The sequence below is a fragment of the Manacus candei genome, unplaced genomic scaffold (assembly GCF_025592945.1).
Source record: "Manacus candei isolate 608988 ecotype Guabito, Panama unplaced genomic scaffold, ASM2559294v1 h1tg000024l, whole genome shotgun sequence".
NCBI lineage: Eukaryota > Metazoa > Chordata > Aves > Passeriformes > Pipridae > Manacus > Manacus candei.
The window spans coordinates 5,175,533-5,199,323 of NW_026138072.1; the positions used below are offsets into that span (position 1 = coordinate 5,175,533).

The 23,791-nt window shown below is 36.9% G+C and overlaps 1 protein-coding gene across 3 annotated transcripts in view; it reads right to left on the minus strand.

Moving 5' to 3' along the window:
• Positions 1-6,173: 6,173 nt before the first annotated feature.
• AP3B1 (adaptor related protein complex 3 subunit beta 1) overlaps positions 6,174-23,791 on the minus strand; it is a 148,811-nt gene continuing 131,193 nt past the window's right edge. For 2 of the 3 annotated variants that reach the window (XM_051788095.1, XM_051788094.1), the window contains exons 26-27: positions 19,691-19,829; positions 6,174-6,936 (exon numbers count right to left, since the gene is read on the minus strand). In XM_051788095.1, coding sequence (XP_051644055.1) covers positions 6,783-6,936; positions 19,691-19,829 — 293 coding nt within the window. In that variant the 3' untranslated portion in view covers positions 6,174-6,782. Of the gene's footprint in view, positions 6,937-19,690; positions 19,830-23,791 lie in introns of those variants that run through there. The other variant, XM_051788096.1, reaches the window with a different exon arrangement.

Consider the following 23,791-nt stretch of genomic DNA (forward strand, 5'->3'; position numbering starts at 1 on the left):
GCTATTTTGACTGCCATGCATAAAGCCTATGTTTATATTCTGCCATACATAGTAACATAACAATTCTCCCTTGCACCCCATTTAAAATGGCTTATTTTGGAATAACTGAATTTGAAAATTCAGTTATTAAAAAAAAAAAAAGGAACCCCTTACTCTTCACAAGGGGGAATACACATTTGTCTGTAGAAACAACCAGAAAGCAAAGTTAAACTATCAAATTCTCACTATGCAAAAACTTTCTAATCTGTTTGTCCTTACTCTTGTTGCATAATTCTTCAATTCATAATTGCCAGCATCAGTTTTATAGCTTGTACTTGACCAGAAAGACTGTAGTCTTTCTGAGGCTTACTTATCTTTGGCATGAGAGAATTAATAAAATTATACCCCAATTTCCTCTTTATGGTAACACATGTGAATTGGTAGTTGTTATTGTTTTTCCTATGTTTCTGCAGGTTTAGTTGCATTTGAATGCTGCCTGAGTAAATAACCCTTACCTCCCACTCCTTAAACTAGACCTTCATACAATTCCCTAACCATCTTAGCAAAACCCACCCTACCAGTCCTGCAATACTATGCTTTAGCCTTGCTCCTGTGTCCCGAATTATGCATGCAGGTATGTTCCAAGGCTGCCCAGGTTTAGATTCTTGCTGAAGCCACGTGGTTCTCAGTGTGCAGCTCCTGACTGAATAGCCTGCCCGCAGAGGTAGGAGCTGCTGCTACCTGGTACAAGCAAATCACTCTGAAGTGAATTTTAGATTGCATTTTAGACTAGTCATCGACCTCCATATGCCTCTATAAATGATGAAAATTAAGGAAGAAAGTGAACAAAAATGATACATAGCAAATCCAAGAAACTATTGTCAAGTACTGCTACTGGCTCAATTATGACTGAGTGCAACTTCCACTGTTCATGTAAGACATGTACACATTCTTTTGTTTCGGTTCCTGAAGAGCTGAACCTTATGCACACAGAGATACTTTATTTAAAGACAGATATTTAAATAGCAAAGTTTCTCTCCAAACTGCTGTTTGGGGAATAGCATCATAAATTTTCAAAGCTCACCATCATGCTGGCCTGACAGAGAGTTACAGGAGCTGTGCTGCCCACCAGGGGCTATGATGCTGAGAGAGTACTCCAGCTTGTCAAGAGCATGGACTAGTACTTTTTCATGAGGGTACAATGATGCCACAGGACAAAAAATGGACAGGATCAGGGGAGACTATTAAGCCCAGGCAAGGCAGGTGAAAAACATCAGTGCCCTAGTCATCTTCTCATCTCTCCTACCAGTTAGAGAAATGAGAACAGCCAGAAGCAGATGCATAGTGCTGATCAACATCTGGCTTCAAGGCTGGTGCCGTCGAGAAGGTTTTGCCTTTTATGACAATGTGTTGTGCTTTAGTGATTGTAGCCTGTCTGGGAGGAATGGGTTCCACCTGTCTAAACAGGGCAATAGGATCTTCGGCAGCAGGCTGACCAGTTTGGATAGACAAGCTTTAAACAAAAGGACTCAGGGGATGGGGTCCAAAGTGCCATTGCTTCCTCCTGGGGAATAGGTCATACCAACCAGTGCAGTAAAAGATGTTCCTTGACTGCTCCTCATTGGTTAGTCCTCAAAGGACTAACCTCATTGAGGGTGTTTATGGTTGTGGTGAATCCTCTCACATCCCTTCTAGGGAACCCAGTTTCTTGATTAAACCAGATGTGAGGGGGTAGGGGAGTGATATCAGGCTTATCTCTGGCAAGCTGTGGGATGACATGAAAAGGTTAGAGGGACAGGGTGCTAGTGAGGCCCCTCTGCAGGTGACTCCAAGAGGCATTAGACATGCTGGAAATGCCTGCAGTCTCACAAAGTTGAGTCAGGGACTCCTGAGATAACAGAAGCCAATGCAGAGACACCAGGGAAATGTCTCCAAGGTAGTGAGGGTTGTTATATAGGAAGGTGACATGGCCAAGAACACAGCTGAGGTGCCGTCACACCAATGCACACAGCATGGGCAACAAACAGGAGCAGTTGGAAGCCACTGTGCTGCTGCAAAGTTATCACCTTCTTGCCATTATTGAAACTTGCTGGGACAAATCCTATGATTGGAACACAGCTATCAATGGCTATGGACTATTCAGAACAGACAGGAGAGGAAGGAGAGGCGAAAGGGGTTGCCCTTCACATCAAGACACATTAAGTGTGAAGAGCTGTCTCTGAAGAACAGCCATGAGAAGGTCAAAAGCCTGTGGTGGTCGAAAACTGAGGCAACAGGCTGACTGATCAAGGGGAACCTGCAGATGAAGCCTTCCTGCTCCAGCTACAGAAAGGATCGTGCTCACAGGCTCTTGTCCTGCTGGGAGACTTATACCTCACAGGCTCTAATACCTGCTGTGAAAGTGGCACGGTGTACTTCTGATGCAGGCAATCCAGGAGACTCCTGGAATGCATGGAGGATAACTTCCTGAATCAGGTGATAGATAGCCCTACCAGGGAATGAGATACTAGACTTGATGGTCACCAGTGTAAGTGAAATAATTGGGGATGTCAGGACTGGAGGTAGCCTGGGTTGCAGAGATCATGCATTGGTGGATTTTGCAGGCTCAGGGAATATAGGTCAGGTAAGGAGTAAAGTCAGGCTCTTGAACTTTAGGAAGGCAGACTTCCAGCTCTTCAGGGAGACAGTCAGTGGGATCCTCTGAGAGACAGCCCTCAGGAAGAAAGGAGTGGAACAGAGCTGGCAGATCTTTAACAAGTCTTCCATATAGCACAAGAGCTAATAATCCCCAGAAGCAAGGAAGTGGGCAAGGCAGGCAGGACATCTGCATGGCTGAGTAGGGACCTGCTGGTCAAACTAAAGGGCAAGAAGCAAATGAATAGGAAGTGGAAATTAGGCCAGGTAACCTTGGAAGAGAATAGAGATGAAGTACAATTGTGCAGGGAGGCAGTGAGGAAGGCCAAGGCAAAACTGGAAATGCCTGGAAAGGGATGCAAAGAGTAACAGGAAGGGCTTCTACAGGTATGCTAATCAGAAAAAGAAGGTCAAATAAGGTATATCCCCTCTGACAAACAATGTGAGTGAACAGGTAACAATGAACAATGAACAGGCTGAGGTACTGAAAACTTTTTTGCCTCAGTCTGCAATGGTGACCTTTCTTCCCACATTGTTGCAGTGGATGGATGACAGGATGAGGACTGGGAGAACAAAGTCCCTCCCACTATAAACGAGGATCAGGTTCATGACCACCTGAGGAACCGGAATGTGCACAGGTTTATGGGACCTGATGAAATACACCTCAGAGTCCTGAAGGAAGTCGCCGATGTAGTTGCCAATCCACTCTCCTTGATATTTGAAATGTCATGGCAGCCAGGGGAAGTCCCAGGTGACTGGAAAAAGAGAGACATCATACCCATCTTTAAAAAGGGTAGAAAGGAGGACCTTGGAAACTACCACCCTGTCAGCCTCACCTCTGTGCCTGGGAAGATCATGCAACAGATCCTCCTGGAAGCTGTGCTAGGGCACATGAAGGACAGGGAGGTGATATGAGACAGCCAGCACAGCTTCACCAAGGGCAAGTCCTGCCTGACCAACCTGGTGGCCTTCTAGGATGGAATGACGACATCAGGAGACAAGGGAAGATGTCATTTGTCTGGACTTCTGTAAAGCCTTTGACACAGTCCCCCACAACATCCTTCTCTCTAAATTGGAGAGATGGATTTGATGAGTGGACTGTTAGATGGATAAGGAAGTGGTTGGTCACATCCAGAGGGTAGTGGCCAATGGCTCAGAGTCCCAACGGGCATCAGTGACAAGTGGTGTCCCTCAGGGGTCCCTACGGGGACCAGTGTTATTTAATATCCTCATGAATGACATAGAGGGATCAAATGCACCCTCAGCAAATTTGAGGATGCACCAAGCTGAGTGGTGCAGCTGACACACCTGAAGGACAGGATGCCATCCACTGGGACCTGGACAAGCTCTAGGAGAGGGATCATGGGAATTTTAGGAGGTTTAGTAAGACCAAGTTCAAGGAGCTGCACCTGGGTCAGAGCAGTCTTGGTATCAATCCAAGCTGGGGGATGAACGGGTGGAGAGCAGCCCCACTGAGAAGGACTTGGGGGTGCTGGTGGATGAGAGGCTGGACATGACCCAGCAATGTGCACTCACAGCCCAGAGAGCCAATTGTATCCTGGGCTGCATCAAAAGCAGTGTGGGCAGCAGGTCAAGGGAGGGGATTCCCTCTGCTCTGCTCTGGTGAGATCCCACCTGGAGCACTGCATCCAGCTCTGGGGTCCCCAGAACAGGAAGGACACTGACCTGTTGAAGTGAGTCCAAAGGAAGGCCACCAAGTTGATCAGAGGGCTGGAGCACCTCTCCTATGAGGAAAAGCTGAGAGAACAGGGATTGTTCAGCCTGGAAAAGAGAAGACTTTGAGGTGACCTAATTGTGGCCTTCCAGTATGTGAAGGAAGATGGGGCAAGACTATTTACAAGGGCATGCAGTGACAAGACAAGGGGGAATGGGTTTCAATTGAAAGAGAGTAGATTTAGACTAGATATTAGTAAAAAATTCTTTAGTGTGAGGGTGTTGAGGCACTTGAACTGGTTGCCCAGGAAGTTGTGAGTGTTCCATCCCCTGGGAGTGTTCAAGGCCAGGTTGGATGGGGCTCTGAGCAACCTGGTCTAGTGAAATCTGTCCCTGTCCATAGCAGGGGTGTTGGAACTAGTAATTCTCAAGGTCCCCTTCCAAGCCAAACCATTCTATGATCCTATAATCAGCCAAAGACCCATACCAAGAGTTATTGAACCACTAGACAAAGTCACAGAGTGTTGAAAAATGTAAATTAATACCAGAAACTCCCCAGCTATCCTTACTATGCACGTTTCTGGGCTTCAGTGCTAAACTGTGTTAAGTACTCCAGGGAGGTAGAAGTTACTCAGCAATGTGTGCTATTTACATAGCATTAATGCACTTTTCTTTGATTTGTACTGTGGTATGAGAAGCAATTCTTATTTGTTTTCTCCTTTGCAAACAAGGTTGAAGTTTTCAGAGTCCAGTCCTTTCTCAGGAAGCATGTTTCTGCACCTTTCTCATGACCTTCTCACTTGGTCTTAACATCAAATACCATCTAAACCAATCTGCATTTTCTCTGAGATGAGAGTAATTTCTACAATGATTCCTTTTTCATCTGTGTGAATAACTTGTACATCGACTTGAAAACTAATTCAATAAAAAGCTTATTGCAGGATTAGGACTTCGGAAAATAATGTGAACATTGATTAAGAATATGTACACTTCTGTTGAGGGCATAAGATTCTTCTTTCTTTTTCTGAGAAGTATTAGTATATATTGGGTGCTGGCACACTGTAGAACTACATTTCTCACAGAAGTGCAACTTAAATGCCTTAAAAATCCAACCCCTCTTCAGAATTTGCCAATAAGTTCTGCTACACACTTGAGCCTCCTTATAGTTCTACTGAATTTTAGCGGAAAATTTTGGAGGAATTTAGAAGGAGTGTGCAGTAATGCAACATTTCTAATGAAGCACCATTTTGTACCATCCTAAACCAGAACAGCACCACTTAGCATCAAAGAACCATGGAAGGGTCCTGGTGACAGAGCAAGGTTACACCTATCCAAATATCTTCTCTGTAGCAGAGCCATGAGTTACTGGGAAAAGCCATTTTGGAAGTGAGGAGAACTAATAAGAAATTAAAAAGATCAGCATCTTCAGTCTGAACCATGTAACCAGAATGTGAAGGGAAGGTCAAAATCAGTGACACTCAAGCTACAAGCAGAAAACTGGGTAAAACAAAGGTTGCACAGCTGTTTGTCTTCTCAGGCCTATTTCAGTTGATAGGGCTATGAATTTCTCTTTGCCTCAAGTCCTGTAGGTGGGAGATGTTTTAATCTAGTTCAAAAAAGAAATCTGAAGCAAAGATCTGAACTATTTATTAAACTAGATGACAGTATTTGCCACAATAGTCTAATAATCAGTATTTAGTTTAATACTATCTGCATGCAGAAAACTACCATAGGAGCACAAAAACTGGCTGCCTCCATAAGAGTTGTTTGCTGATGTGTATGTAGTGTCCACTCTTATTTGCATCTACTTTAGTTAACCTGGTATACATAATACTGGCAATCTCTGTTATCAGTTCTCTACCAAAACAAGACAAGGGAGCCTCTGCTCATAGCACTACTTTATTGGTATCTTAACAAAATATTTGAGAAACAGGCAGTAAGCAGGAACAGTGTTCTTAACAGAGGAGTTCAGGTTTACAAGCATTTCTAGAAAGAAAACACCATTTTACTGTTCTTACTGAATTTTTACATGTATGTAACAAAACCTCTCTGAACCACAAACTTGTTGCTGGAACCTACCTGCCATTTGAACTCAGTTTTCAAGCTATGTGATTTCCCTTGAACTTTATTATCTAATATTTGTGCACTTTGGCGAGGGGTGGGGTGGGGGTGGGGGGAACTGATGGGTAAGAAAGGTAGTGGGGGAAGGGAACAGAGAGGGAAGAACTAGAGTAGAACAAATGGGAAATACCTTTAAAAGCACAGATAACAGACAGTAAAATACATGTTCTTTGGTTAGCAAGCAAAAAAAAAGGAAAGGACTTGCATACATGATAGATACACACTAGCATTCTAAAGCAGAAGACAAGAATGTCAAGAGTGTATTCTTCCCCCACTGCCAGATGGAAGGGCTATTATTATAAATGAAAGGCAGCAGTAGTGGATGCCAGGCACTTTTGTTCTGTGCCAGATTCTGAAGTCCAGATGTAAGCAGGTTACCCCTGGGACAGGACAGGCTTCAGCTCCCGCAGCAGAACAGAACCAATCACAGTTTTCTCGGTGTTTATGACGAGCTGTGCTGTAGAGCTCTCCTTCAGCTCCACTGTGACTAGCATCAGTGACCCACTGTGCACAGTCTTAGCTGCAAACCTGGAGGGGTAAGGAAAAATAAATAAAAAAAAAAAATCATTAAGGATCTTAAGGTCAAAGATTGCTAATATTTATTTCTGCTAAAGTTAAATGAGCTCAAATATAATAATATACTTCCAAATTCATTGATGTATTTCAGGGGATAAACCACAAAACCCCCCATAAATTCTTCAGACATAACTTGTGCAGCATTGTGTAAATATTTTTGCATTGAAGAAGAAAAGTATCATACAATATTTTGTATTTAGCAGTACAAACTAAATTCTATTTAAATTATTTTCTTTTAATGTAAATTCTGATTCTACAGTTCATCTACAGTATTCGTGCCCACTGGCAACCTCTATTCAGCTGTACAGTTTTCCATGCATTTCCATCATTTGGTGCCTCAAAGACAATACAACTCAATACAATTATGCTAAATGTAGCACAACTCTCAGAAAAAGTCAAACTGTTGCACTCTGTGAAAAGTGTCTCCTCCTGCAATCAGAAATTAATTCAAACTAAAACTGGTCAAAATTATAAACATCCAAACCAATAATTTTGAAATTATAGTAACACCAAGACACTGAATCATTCCATCTGTGAATTTATCTCCAGAATATGTAATCATAAAAATGTGACCAATATTTCCAGATATTTTATAATTATTAAAAATTCTACAAAGGAAATAAATAAAATACCACCAACCAATCACACAGACAAAAGTTAGGACTTATGCACCATTACTAAATTCCAAGACATGAAGAACCCACTAATTACACGGAATTAAAAGCAAAACTAGCCTTTTAAGCACCACAATTGACTGAAAAGCCATTTTAGGCACAATGAACTTCTGTCAATCCTGTTAATTCATTCTGTGTGCACAGCCAGGCCCAAGAGACAGGAAGCAAGATGATGGCAACAGCTTCCATCTTTCCATCTTCCACCAGAAGCACACCATGCCTTTCCTACCCCCCCCACCTCGGTTACTTCACAACAACAAAGTTGCTGCACATGGGCTTTTGAAAACACTAACAAGTGTAGAGCAGGTCTGTGACCCAGTCTGACCCCACTTTGCAGGGCCAATCTCCTCTTCTCTTTCTGAATGACACGTGTCTGAATCAGAGCCATCTGCCTCAATTTGCGCAACATCTTCAGCCACAATAGGACACAGTTAGCCCTGACAACAGCTCACAATACAGCAAAATCAAACTGCTGGGCTGACAGCATGCTGTGGGCTATTCAAGAGCAAACCAACTGGTCAGTGTCTCCTGTCTGACAATTAGCATGGGCCTTGCAAAGCGCCTACCCAAGCCCTTGGGGATCTGTTTAATTACCATCAACATAAAGAAGGGAGTTTATCAGGAGATACTCAAAAAACTTCACTCCAGACTTAATTAAAATATTAGCCACTTAAGCAGGAAGCAGGTTCTCTTTAAACGAGAAGTAATTTCTGTCTTTTTTTCTTTTTAAACTAAGCATATCAAAATCTCATAACACATTATACTAATTAAGGAAACATGGGGCACTTTTCTAATGTCACCCATCACAGGTCAATCTATTTCTTTTGTCTGGATTACAGATACATTCAAAGACCTCTCCCTTTAATAGGAGGTTATAAAACAACATTACTACTACAAAAATTACCTACTTAGCTAGTTGTATCAATGATTTCATCTATTAATGCTGCAATGTAGAAGATTACTATTTCTGTTGTTGACTTCGACAGGGGGATAATTATAGAAACAATAGTCTTATTAGTCACTTTATTTACTTAACAGTTGTGTCTTGGGACAACACAGAAGCAGATTATCTCTGAGTATGCACATAAATAGGTTGGTAGTTGGCACTCCTGCTGTGCTTCATAGCCCCGAGGCTTGATTTTACCCTCTTTTATCAAAAGCTGAAAGTGATACAAAGTCAGCGTTCTTCGAAAGCCAAGGTGGTCCAAAGCATCAGAGATGAGTTTTGTGCTGATATTTTTACATGTGAATTTGTGAAATTGTATAGGGGATCAATAGCACTTTTCCATACCCCTGAACAAAACATGTAAAATCAATAAAATATGAGTTTGTATGTGGTCTGCAAGACGCAAAGGGTTTGATACTCAGATAATTTTACACAAAGTATTAATACCCATAACTAGCAGTGGTTAATCAGTTTCTATCAATGGTCACCGATCTGGAATCACTTGGTGAAAAAAGAATTGGAACACAACAGGATGACTTATTTCACCATCAAAAAAAGCATGTTTAGAAGAAGAACCACACGGTGCGTTTACAGCTGCTTTTGAACATTGGAAATCAAAATCTGTTCCTTAAAATAGGGAACATAATCTAGTTTCTAAAGAGAATTATGTCTCTAAAGATCACTTATGTGATCTTAAAACTGAATACAGTTATAACAGGATGAAGCAGTCGGATTTTGATTACAAGCCACAAGCAGTAAAACCGATTTGTCAATTTTTTAAATTCACTGTCATTGAAGGATTTGGTTAATAGCTGTTTTTTCAATAAGTACACGTTATTACATTTCCATGCTTATTCTTATCATAAACCCACATGGATTTTCCAAAATGTGTGTTGTGCTTAACTAGATACTTAGACCAGAAAGCCATTAAAAAAATTTCTCAGGAGCAAAAATTAATCATTAATAATGTGTCTTTATTCTTTGTGAGAAACTTTTATTTTCCCCACAAGGTCAATAATTATTTTCCACTTTTTCTGAAAGTTGATACTGCCTTAGAGGTTAGAATTTGAATTCAACCCCTTCCACAAAAACAAACAAACAAGCAAAACTCCAAACAAAAAACCTCAAAGCAATCCCCCTCCCCCCCAAAAAAAAACCCCATCCAAGAAAATAATAAACCAACCAGAAATCATAGACTGAAATAAGCCTTGGAAACTGCACTGTAGTACATTTAAATCTAGAATGTAAATTGATTGGTTGTAGGCCTAAAAGAAAGAATTTTTTCTTATGGACAACTCTTAACATAAGACACTATTATGAGCATGGTTCTGTTGCAAAGAAGGATGCATCAGTGAATATGAAAAAAAAAAAAGAAAGTAAATAGAATACCATGCAGAAAACAGAACCAAATATTTACTAATAGTTTCAAGATGGCTGTTTCTGCTAGCAGTTTTCTGCTGTTGCAGCTTTTCTTTCTCTGATAATATTAATTCTAAACCTGATTTTACATCATTTAAGGAAGATTTGCAGCTGTTAATATTTTTCCCATTTACAAAAATCAAGACGGATTAGAAACACAACAACGTGAGATATATTTGCATACTCTGAATGTTTATAGGTATTTTTTCTTTAAAAAGAATGTTAAATATTCTGAGCATATGTGACATGCAAAAAAAGAGCAGTTCATATATCATTTTTACATAAACATCGTACCTGTCAGTAGGTAAGGAAATATGTATTACGAATCAAATTCTTAATCAACAACAATAAAGTACTGCATATTTTTAGAAAGTAATTTGGTCTTTCAAGAGTTAAAAATCAAGAACATACTTTTAGCCATTTTCCATGAAAACAAAATTCCTTCATGATAATCACACAGAAAAAAATTGATTTATAGTTGACATAAACGGCTAACACAGAGTATCAGATACTACAGTATGACAGAATTTGCCACTGACTTTGTAATGATGACTAGCCTAAATACAGACTAGCAGTTATTTTCTCTTTACTTGTAGACAGAAGATAGCTACACTACACAGGAGATACATTTTTATGGGGAAAGGTTATGAAAATTTCATGGCAGTGAATATACAGCAACAGAATAACTCACTTAAAATCTGCTCTTTAAAATTTAACATTTGAGAAAGTAAATTTGCGCCTGAACACTCACTATCAGGATATCTACAGCAGAGCAGGGTTTGTTACGCATAATTCAACAGCATTAAAACATACACTCTCTCCTGTCCAGTGCTTTTTTTCCTCTTTGACTTTCCTATTCAAGCTAAATTTTCTTTTTTTTCTGTTCTAGTGCTTACCAGAAACAGTGACAACGGCACATGGAGGTTAAAACTTTTTTTTTCCTCCATCCTTTCTTTAAATCTTGTACATGAAGCCTTCAATTACTGCCTGCTGAAGCAGACAGAATCCTATTAGTAAGGAAGACAATCAGAAGATGCAATACCCTGCCCTAGCTGTAGAAAAATAATTAGTCCAAAGCTGACAAATGTGTAATCAAGTTATGCAATGAATATATTCAAAGGGGAAAAACATACTGCTGTGAATTAGTCTTCAATTTGTACATATAAAAATGAGTAACTATCAAGTACCTTCCAGTGTGTCAACTGGACAACAAAGATATTTACATTTATAGCAAATATCTGAATCTTTCTCTTGCTCGGCAATATAAAGGCTTGACATAATAACATTTATCTAAAAATTGGCTAAATTACTAATTACTTGTATTCATTCCCTGAGTAAGTCTTAAAGCACGGAAAATAAGTATTTGGGTATTAGTTCCGACCTGGGGATAGAGTAAGCTTAATAGTAAAACTTAAAGAGAAATATATTCACCAAAAGAAGGATCCTTATCCTAATCTGGTGATTTTAACATTGTTTATTAATAATAAAATTTGATTAATATTTACCTTAAAAATCATATTACGATAATTCGATATTTTCTTTTTTTCCACTACATTTCATGCTATTTTAACATTATCTTTGAATAAATTGTTCAAAATACCTAATTCATTATCATAATGTACTTATTTCCAATATTATCTATTTTTTGGGTATAATAAAATAATTAAATTGTAAAATAAATTGCAATCAAATCCATACTCTATTTTTACCATGTTTATTTCTATTGCCAAAATACATTTTCAGTCTGTTCTCAGTTGCCACTAAGCAGTTGCACTGTACCTCAACAAAAAGGTAGAAATAAAAGTGAGTCATCTGATCTTACTGTCCCATACAGAGCACTACTCCACATGTTCAAAAAGATGCTGCATGAACTTTTTATCATCCTCCAAATTTACCTTTTGTTAAAACATTTCAGCATTTTTTATATGCCACTACTTATATCTCCTTCACAAAATCTGTGAGATAAAAGCTTCAATCAAAAGATTTGGTCCTCACACCTACAGTATTCTAATTGTAATACTCAATTTATTTTGTTTTCTCATATAGGTTATTTTTTTTCTTACAGAATTGGGCATTTAATATGATAAGTGTTTGAGAATTACATACAGTCCATTTTGAAAACAGGCTATAAATTTTAATTTGCAGAAAAATTATTAAATTCCAAGAAAGTAGATTACCTTATAGAAATATATTAAAAGATTAAACATACTCAAAGATCTTTACAATCAAAGATATTCTTCTGCTCAGTTAGTTTTTTAAATGTTAAACGTTTTCTGTTTAAGTAACTAGCTCAAAAGGTTCCTGTTTGTTTTTCAAAGAAAATGCTGCACATATTTATCACTTTACAACATTCAGATACAAAAGCAGTGCTGTCCTCTAGTGGACAGCAAATAAGCCCGGTTAGAACAACCTATTTTGATTAACCTCGTATCTGACATGACTCACTCATATACTTTTAATGTTAAGCCAAATTTAATTTCTTCAAGTTATTCTTAAATTTTGCAATTCTCATGCAAGATCCTTAAACACAATAATAGAGCTACAATGTTAAAGGCATTAAAATGATTTTGTGTGAATGCATTCTCTTGATCAAGTATTTTGTACCAGTTAACCAAAATCTTCATATGATGATAATGCATAAAAACTGTATTAGTGTATATAGTAACTGTATTTTTTTAGCAGAGAGAAAACTTTAAGGTTCTGGAACATTAGGATTTGACTAAGAAATTAAGGAATAATTATAATAGGAATAGTAATAGTAGGAACTACTGAATGAGTACTTTCATATTTATAAAATTTGGTTTTCACTTTCTCTAGGACTAAAAATATTAGCCTAAGAATAGTGACTAATTAGAAAGACTTAGTTTTGAGTTTCAAAAGAAATATAAATGGTTAGTCTAGCTGCTTTGTTTTTTCGTGGTTTTTTTTTTTTTTAAATTTTATTTTTTGTTTATTTGTCTGTTTTCGTGGTTTTTGGTGGTTGGTTGGTTTTCTGTTTGGTGGTTTTCTGTTTGGTTTTCTTTTGGGTTTTTTTTAGCTAGAATTACTTCTATCATAAATGAAGAAAACATTAAAAGTTTATAACTTTTGGCTAAAATGCAGGCTGAAATACTGTGGACATGAATACACTATTCCACTTAAAATTCTGTCTCCTACAGGTAAACACTACCAGAGAAACTGTTTTGCCTAGGGTATTTAGCTCTCTAATTAATTCCTACTTGAGAAATTAGAAAGCAAAATCAAGGCTGCATGTCTATTACAAGTTTATTTACTCAGCTACCCACTGCAGTTCTCTAGAAGAGCAGAAAAAGAAGACCTGAGCCCCACAGCTAAGGATCCACAGAAGCAGAACAGTCCACGTAAATGCATCAAAGGAGCTACTGTCAGAGGTACACTTCACTTCATTTGAGCTCTCCAACAGGCTAACTGCTTAGTAAAAAACCTTTGAAAAGGTGTGTGTGCACACAGAGCAGAAAAGGCCTTTAAAAAAAGGCTTTGTGGATTACAGACCTGTTTGTCAGGTGTCGAGAACATATTTTTGGATTCAAGTGGAATAACTATAAACAATTCATATTTCTCAGAAATTTATACACGGTGTTTATCCTCAACAGATGAGTATTTTCCTTTCCAGCTGACATGCTGGAAGCAGATGCAATCGTTACTTATGTTAAGCTCACGGGGTCTGATCACCAACTTTCTGCCTGAAATATAACACACACAGAGAAATTTTCCAGATGGACCCCTTTAAATGGGGTTTTGTTCAATACAAATGTACGTACCTACATGCACATACATACACCTTTTCTCCCCACATTAAATATGGCTGGATTAAAAAGATGTGGGGAGGATAACTGATTACTAAGCATGACATTCTCTCATAATCAAAATTGTCTGTAAACAAAACCTTCTTTCCTTTGAGAATCAGTCTGCCAATATACTATAAATGGGACATGACAGGTTGCAAAATGATAAAAAGGGGTGAATACAACCAGACTGTCAGGTTGATGCATGGGGTGGGAAATAAAGGCTAGTGAAACACAAGTATTGATCCTTGGATTTCTGCGTTTTCTGTATTTTAAGCATTTTATGCAAGTTTCTACATTTGGTCTAGTTGCTTTCATGTTCTTCAGAATTTCAATGCTCATCCACTGCAGTGTGTTTTCTGTTGTATTACATGATTTACACAGTGTATTTCTGATTTTGCTAAAGGATTGCAATACAAGCCTCCAGAAGGCAGGTGGAAGATATTTTACATCTTATTCAATAATTGCTTATTCATAAAATCAGATGGATCATGGGTACATTAAGCAATGCTATACTACATATGGCAAGCTCTGAACAAACTGGCATATCTATGTGGTTCAGTCAAGTGGTCTTAAAAATGTAGGTCTCAGAAGGTGCACAGTCACTGCATGCAATGTTGTACTTCAGCTAGTTAGACCTGCCCCAGACACAAGCAGAAGTGCTGTTTTGTGCTTCTTGTTTAAAACCTAGCTTGTTTGCCGCTAATTCAGGTGTCTACTATGACAACACACTAAGAGATGAGAATACCTACTCTGCAAGTTCTGGTGATGTCTAGAAATCACTATTATTATCACCACTTTTGTGACTGTAATGGAGAAGGGTATTAAAATCAGTATTTTAAAGTGTGAAATGGCTGTTCTGAAGAAGCTTAAAGCTTCAGTGTTGAAAGAGATTTGATTTTCTCCAAAATCTCAGATTGTCCCCTACTGGGTTGTTGAAATGAGAGACTTGACCATGTCAAACTAGAGGACTGAAATTAATGCTATTGTGTGTCTCAGAGTGCTGGTCAGTGGTTATGGCCATCCTGTAGACAAACTGTAGAACAGAGACGTATGTGATTCCACGCTCACTTTGTAACCCAACTGCTTTCTGTTTGCAATTGTGGATTACTTCCAAAATAGAACAGCAGCAACACACTAGTTCAATGGACTATTAAACGAGTTGAAGTTGACTGAAATCCATTCTTCATATCTACCCCGATGGTTTCAAACTTTTATCCCACCGACTGACTGGGCAACGTACAAGCACTCTTCAAGGATGAAAAAAGCAGAAGAGGAGCTCTACCTTGCATCATTTTGGTACAGCTACAGTTATTGAGGGAAATAATATTCTAGAGTACAATGCATATCATTTAAGAAATGCTTTGGAAAGTGGAAGGTAGAGAGGTAGACAGTTGAAGACGGTCTGATTCTCCAGCCCATTACACATTATATTCTGACATGAATGGAAGCATGAAAGTATAAAACAAAATGAAAGAGTGAAGAAGTAAATCTGGTTTGTGATCACAGTTCTGAACGGACTTTTCTGCCATATGCTACTGCCAACACATTAAAAAGCTTGGCACCATATTTTGTATATAGTGGAAAGAAATGCTTTCTATGTGTATTTCCACTAGTTTTTTTCCTTAAGTAAATTTAGCCTGAAACACTTCTCCTTCACACATAGAGCCTCATGTAATAGTAGGCAATATTTTGACACTTTCTAGAGGATCATAAGAGCATTCAAGTCATTCCAAGATCAAAGTTTTCAATTAGCCTTTTCATTCTATCACCACCTGTTGTCTTTTGCTATATTCAAAGTGAAGCAAATGAAGACTATGTATCCTTGTAGGAGGTTATGGAGCCGAAAATAAAGAGACCTGAGGGACTTTAATACTATTCATCTAATAATAAGAATAATAAGCAACACATTCTGAAAGTAACACTGGTATGAAGAGTAAATAAGGCTTCTGTTGGTTAAATAGAATATGACTGAAAATCTTGAGTTGAATAGCATCTTCATCTCATCACATTTTGAAATAGAAGAGCCTAGAATATTTTTTTAATATATAAAACAACCAATGTTATTGTCCAAGTAGAGACAAGGAGATCAAGTGATAGTCTATAGAAGAATCAACTTGGAGGGAATAAATGTCTTCATGTATCCTCCTATCTTAAAGATGGAAAAACTCCTGGTGGACTTTCTCCACTGACAACAAACAGCAGACATACTTCAACTGAAAAGTACTTGGTCCCTAAATGCAGTTATTCAGAGTAATTTAATGCCCTGCAGGAACAAGTACTTTTCTTTCAGTGTCTTTATCTTCAGATATTCAAATGGTGCCCTCAAATGTGGCCTGAATCAAAAGACAAAAGCTTGGTGCTCCTTTTGAAATCACTTTATCAACATCAATGCTTCTCAGAACATTGAAAGAGCTATGTATATTCCAACAATTACCCTAATCACTCTTTTAAAAAAATATTTTAAGAAAAATCATACACTTTTTTTCTGAAGTTTTCATATTTAAGGGGAAATATTTCCTATTCAAGAAAATTTTTCTTCTGAAATGCATTTCACATGCTTGCTTTTCGTAGAAGCCTTTTAAAATCAAAATAATGTTACCACTTGACAACAAAAGCAAGCGAGATCAATACATAAAGTAGTAAAATTCTATTAAGAACATGAGACCACACTGCATGTAGTCTTCCAAGGTCCAGTAATCTAATACCTTGTATAAACTCAATGGAAGAGCAGGTAGCTATATGTAAGGAATCAAACGGTACAGCAAAATTTATTTTGCAAATATATGAGTATTAACCTGCAACTTTGTGCTCTGATATATATATTGGCTATTGTGTTCAAAACTTTTGCACATATCACTTCAAGTAAAACAAGTAAAAAAAAAGACTTTGAAGTATTATCAACTGTATTACCTGGTATTTTGTTCTACACTCACTTGACAGTTAAATTATTACATTGCAAGTAAGTATGAAACTTTAGTAGCCAAACAGTAAAGAGAGAAAAAAAAAATCATGTAAGAAGGTATTACTATACTGTGATATGGTCTGATACACAGCTAATGTATATGACATGTTTACACTTATTTCATTTTTCTTTGGTGACTGCATGCTACTCTGTTTATGTTTGTTTCAAGTATTTACTTTCAAATCTTCATTATATTTAAGTGTTTTTACTTGGTGCAAAAATAAAATCCTAATAGGGCTATTAGTTTAAGGAGCAGTAATTGGGTCCCACCAGCATGACAACATCTTCATCATGAATGTGAACATGTTTAGACTGAAAAAAAACCACCAAGAAACGCACACCTGTTCATATCCATTAGATACTCTGGCACTTGTATTAAACTGTACCATTTCATTTTGAATGAGTATATTGCATTACCAGGCAATAAAAATTTCTTGGCATTAGCCATCATTAAGTAGTAATACTCAAGTTGGGGATGATCAACTAAAAGGTTAATATAATTTATGCTGCACAGTGCAGAATGTCAGTTTAAAACCAGTACTTTTTCTGTGTAAAAGTATGTACTAAGCACTTCCAAGAAGTGAACTGAAGTAGTCCTCCCAGAACAGCCCGATGAGCTAAAACAAGTTCTTGCACAGAATTTTTTTCTCCAAATATGACTTGCAATAAAACAAACAAGACAAATGTAAATACTATAGAAAAATTAAAAAATCCACTTTCAACATAATTTTATTGAACCTCTAACTGTTTCGTCAAGATAAAAGGTGACTGTTTATTTTATTATCCTGAAATGGGGTATGTGTCACATAAATAAAACATGTCACAGTTCTTACACTCATGAGACTTATGCCAGAAGTGACTCCATTTCTGTTTACTCTCATGGCATAGTTCATGTAATCCAAATATATTTTAGATACATAGAGGAAAAAACATTTCAGTCATTTGTTTCAGTGTTTTGAAAGGATTCATTATCTAATTTTATCTCAAATATTCATTCATCAGAATCTGGGATTTACTTTAATGATAAAGTATTACTATTTAAGAGATGAACAGGTTCATTACAGTATCAACTAGGTAATGTTCCTGTTTCTGTTCTCAGTAAAATCTAGGTGCAATTATGATTATAGTAGCTGTGAACTCCAGTTACTTACAGTGAAGCAAATGAAGGGCTATTTTCTAAATGCTTGTCATTGCTGGTCATTTCTTGTAGGCCATTTATATTGTAATAAATGAATTTTTTTGGTCTAATGGACATTATAGATGCAGAGTATTCTATAACTGCTGTGGTAGACTGAATACATTCTATTTTTAATATAAAAAAAAAAACCAAAGAAGATTTCAGGATGCTCCAAAGCACTCTGAGTACTTCAGCTGGACCAGAATATGCCTTTAACCACTATCTCTGAAGGAGTGTACCTGACAGAAATGTATCTTCAATTTATTTACTGTTGGTTATAGTCTCTATCGTAGAAAACCTCCTTTAAAAGAAACCAAAAGAGCAAAAGAAAACAAGATCAAATTAGAAACTTATCTACAATCAGGAAGCCTGTGGCTGAGCTAGGGACTAAGCCATTATTTTAGGGAGTCTTTTTGAGACTCAGCCAACAAAACAATCCATCCCTATGTGATGTCTCATGTGACAGATCGGGTAAAGATGGAGAACACCTTTATACTGCAGACACTTCAGTCTCTCTTGATTGACACTCTCACCTAGTCTTCGAATTGATGTTGAGAACGCAGGCTATACAGGCAGATCCCTCAGGGATGCAACAAATGAGGACTCCTTCATGGAGGAGCAGGTGTCAATAGTGACAATCATTTCAGTGCAATCGCACTAGCTGTACCATGTTTTTATGGTGAAACAGGATTTTATCATTGACCGTATCAAATACATAGGAAAATCCAGCTGGGTTAATGTTAATGCAATGCAATAAAAATGCCCAGTAATGCAAAAGAGACTAAATCCAACAAGGAGAAATATCAGGTTATTAGTCCTGTGTAGGCTACAGGATTCTCACCATACCAAACATCCATCTCAGTCAACAAAATTTCAAAGAAAAACATTGTTCTTTGCTTTAAAAGAAGATACTTTGCTCTTATTGAAATAGCAAAATTCAGGGGCTACAGAGATAATTCACACTGTCGAACAGTTTTAGTAGATGCTAAGAGAGATATATTTGTTTTCTAAGTCCAGGTTAACAGTTTCCAGTTAGATCTGGCTGTTGTAATTTGTGTCTACTCAGTTTTCCACACATGGCAATTTTCCTGTTTGTTCCTGTTTGTTCCTGTAAGAAGCCATACCAATTCACAGGACTAAATATTTTGAGTCAATCACATTAAAAGCTGTCATTAACCAACAATCGTATCAATTCCACTGACGTTCTGTATCACAGCTCTTGGATGAAACGGATTCATCTACAAGTAACAACATGAATTTTGACAGGGCCAATGGCTTTCTTGGCTGGTAACTCGCTTTGCTTGCATATATATCGGAAGGCCAAAAAAAATGTAGGAAAAACAAGCTGTTTCTCACAGATGATATACCTGGAGCAGGCTCATCTCACAGATGATATACCTGTTTACTATCAGAAACAAAAATAAAAATTACAATATAAAAAAAAAGCTCTTGAAAGTACTGTGCTTTAAAAGGCTACCTTTTCCCTTTGAAACAAAACCAGGAAAGAACAATTTCCCCTATATCCACTCAAATTAAAGAGCTGCAGAGTACTTAGGCTCAAGTTAATATCTGCTTAGGATTATATATTACAGTATAATTGGGTACCTTCTCTGTTAAAGGTGTAGATAATAAAATTTTCCCTAATATAATCAAATATTGATTAATTTGGAACTAACATTCATATTAAAAGATGTTGCTACTTTGAAAAACATGTAATCTTACCTGTGTATGTTATCTTGACCAGAAGAGACTACACCCAGATTTGCTGCTTTCATTACCCTCTCAATTATTACAAGTCTAGTAGAGTTCTGTGGAGCAACAGCTATTGTAGCAGATGTCTCATTCATTCCTGTCAGCATTCCTGAAACATTAAGTATTTAATTACAGATAGTTTAAGATTTACTTGCTTATTAAGCATAAAACCAAAATAAGAGACATCTAAAAAAAACCATATTTGCATTAAAAGTTAAATCATTTATTGAGAAAACAATTTAACAATTTTATAAGAACTCACATCATTAGTTTAATGTATTACTTGCAATAGCCCATTATTAGAAACAAACTACTAATAACTGGCAATCATATATGTGATGCTACTGCAACTGTGAAACCAAGGTAGTTCCTCTTCTTGAAAAGCTTAACTTAAAAGAACAGTGTAAGTATAGAGATTAAATATTGCGTAAGGTTGATTTGGAAAAGTTCAGCTTAAGTAAGACCATGCACAAAGGCACTTTCTGATCTTTCAATCATAAAACCATTGCATTTAATTTATCCAGTTGCTAAAAATGATATTGAAATTCAGATAGTAGTAATTGGTTCAATTTAGTTCTTTAAGGTTAAGTCATCACATTAGAAACTGGGAAATTCAGTTAGTATCCAGCTCTCAAAAATGTAATGATAAACCATTTGAGTTAAATAATTTGAATATCATTACAAAATGCAATAGAAATGTTAAGATTATATCCAAACATATGACAAAGAAAAAGTAAAGAAAGATACGTAATTCAAGGACATTTTAACAAAACCCCCACTTTTCTGTTCTATCAATATCCATTGTTCAGAAGAACGATTTGCTGGATGCTCACGTTGATTAAAACACAACAGTAAGTACAATTTAACACTATGTGTGCCTTTTTACAGTATGTTCAGAAGCTGAAAATACAGACAAAGGAGCACAGTACTTCAGGCAGAAACATGAAGCATCTGAAATCCACAACATTAACAATGAAAACAATGGGAAAGTCTCAAAAGGCCATAATGTTTTAGGGCTGCACACACAGTTCTAACCCAGAGCAAATAGTACCAAGATGCTTAATAGAGCAATTAAAACAATAAATCCTACATTTTAATGCCCCTGAATGTGAGACTGTCACAAAATAAGAAATACCAAAGTAAAAATGGAATAGCTCAAAAGTAAATAACAGGATATTTCTGAAGAGAACAAAAATAAGCATGCAACTTCTGTAATGATCAGATTTATCAAGGGAACAGAACATTCTGTTTTGAATTGTTTAACTATTAGGCAAAAGCTTTAAAAACTACATATGCAGACTAAAGCTGCTTTTAAACAGAGCACAGGGACTGACATAACACTGCTGAGAGATGTGTGTACTTATTTAGGATTTAAACCTTCTCCATTAAGCTCTATTGAAGAGCAAATGCTGAATAAATGAATGCAACTATGTTTATGTTAAAAGCCTGTTTCCCGCAGCATGTAATTAAAGGAAATGTTGTACAAAGCCAGTACTTTTGTCAAGCTCCTGTAAATGGAAAGATGGATAGCACTCAGAGAAGTGAATGCATTGCTTCATATTTAACCTTAACACTCTTGTCATTAATGGTTTGTCTAACTTGTTCTATAAAAGACAAGGTACTGCTCCATTGAAGTAAAATTAAAAAAATCAACTAAACCATGCTTTTCAGAACAGAAGATTCATTATCGTTGACTAATGTATTGGCATAAAGCAAAGTAACATCCTATCAAGTAAGGCACACATTCAATCTGCTTTTTCACCCCCCTTTATTTTTAACTCATGCTGTTTTATTGTTATAGGCAATTTGTACCACTCAGCATGACAGTGTAAACTGAATCAAGATTAATTTACATGCAAAAGAACACTTAGGAGAGCAGCGTGGTAAGCAAATGTATTGTCTCGATTGCTGAGGTGGAAAAGAACCTGGAAAAAAAAAGGGTGCTCTAATTAAGGAGCATCAAATATGATTGCTTGGGGTAGTCAATGGCCAGAAAATAGTAAATGTCCAGCCATTTAAAGAATTAGCATCTTGCTTATTAAGAAAACAAATTGTATATATCTAATTTTAATAAAATTACGTAAACTATCTGTTTACATAACCAAAATTGGGGTTTGTTGGGGTTTTGTTTGTTTGTTTTTTTTTAATGTGATTCAGGTATACACTTCTAAAAAAAAAGTTGACAAAATAATTTCAAACCATGTCTCTTGGCAAAAAAAATCTTAATACTTAAATCAGTTTTAACTGCCTATTTAAAAAGCACCTTCATAAAAATTCTGATTAATATCCAGCTAAAACAATCACATGACACCTTTAATATTGCTTTAATATTGCTTGAAACAAGAGGATCTAAGAAAATTCTAGTCAGAGCACAAAGCACACTTAGTCTGGGTTAACTACCTGATACAATGAAATAACTGTACATATTTTAAATAATAAATGGAAATTAAATTGGAAATATTACAGTGATAGGTAACAAGGAATATTAGCTACCAGACCAGTCCTACTCTGAACTGAGAGTTCCCAACGGTACATGTTTCACTCATGTAGAATTTTTTCTACAGAAACTTGGCTTTTCATGGGGATGTGATATAAAAGAAGTATAAAATCCTGAGGCCTGAAGGATCAGTAAAAATATTTAAGCGGGAAGGCAAAGAGTGTTTGGCAATACCATTTTTACCCACTCATTCCAAATTGTCAGTCACAACGACAACCACCAACTCAGCCGCTGCTCAGGGGAATTACCTCACCAGAGGATTCCCCAGCTCCGGGGGAAAGGAGAGGGAAGGCAGTGTAGCAAGGCTAAGCATATCCCGCACAGCATGTGGATAAAAATGGCTTTTGAGGTTCTGCTGCTATCACTAGATAACCTTCACAGCAATGAATATTCAATAACCCGTCTGTTCCCCTCTCCCTATGCCATCGGGAAGAAAATGGACATATACAAATGTAACAGACAATGCAAAACAGCAGAGTGTAATTGAGTAAAGATCTGTAGCAATGAATTGTCTTCTACACAGTAGTATAATACCAGTTATTTCTGCTTTAGCATTCTTATTAGGTTACACATGCAATTTAGATGTAAAAATCCTTAAAACCCATACGTATTCTCATTCTTCCCAATGTTATCTTACATTTCTAATATTCTCCTAACTCATTCACTATTTTTTACCTATTTGTTTTGGTTGCAAATAAAATAACCTCCAGGTACAGGACTTGAAACATCTTATGTCCAACACCAAACAAAAAAAAAAAAAGGGAAAAGAAAAAGCATGAAAAGTGAAAAACAAGTTCTATAAATCAGATTCATTAGGAGAATACAGACAAATTGAAATTATACACAAAATAGAATAACATATACGAACTTCTAAATTGCCCTCCATTTATTACTGTAATTTGGATTTTTCATTTACAAGAACACAAAGTAATTCTTCCCAAATGCTAGAAGTTCCTAGATCCTTGTAATACATACTTATGCAAAATGTAGAATTGAGACCTCTATTACCAAGAATATTCTGATACAGATGATATCTATAAGAAAAAAGATGCAATAGAAAAGGTTTTTAAACCTGTGGTAAACTTGCCAGCCTGCAAAGTCCTGCATCAAAGAATGAATTCAGGAAGACAGGGCGAGCAATATAGAAATGCCAAGAGACCTTCATGGATTTACAAATACTTCATATAAACAAATTTTCAAATAGCTTTATTCAGAGTAGCCTTTCTGCTCTATTAAACATAGCAAACAGCTGCCAGATTTATTCAGACAAATAATCAACAACCATAGAAGTAAAATGGCAGAAGAAAAAGGAATTTTGGCAACAACTCCACAGAGGACCACAGCTATTCTCCAAGTACACTTCTTCTATGTGCTCATGGTTCTGTATGGCTAGTCAGGAGGAAAAAAAGCCCTCAGTCACAGTAAAGCATACAAAAACTCTATCAAAATATCACAAAGCAAGCAAATATAAAAAAAGAAGGGGAAGAAGCACAGTAACCTGCCTTCTTTTCACTACAACTTCAGCTGCAATTTTTAGAAGGGAACAGTTAAAAATAAATGTGCCACAGCCTCGT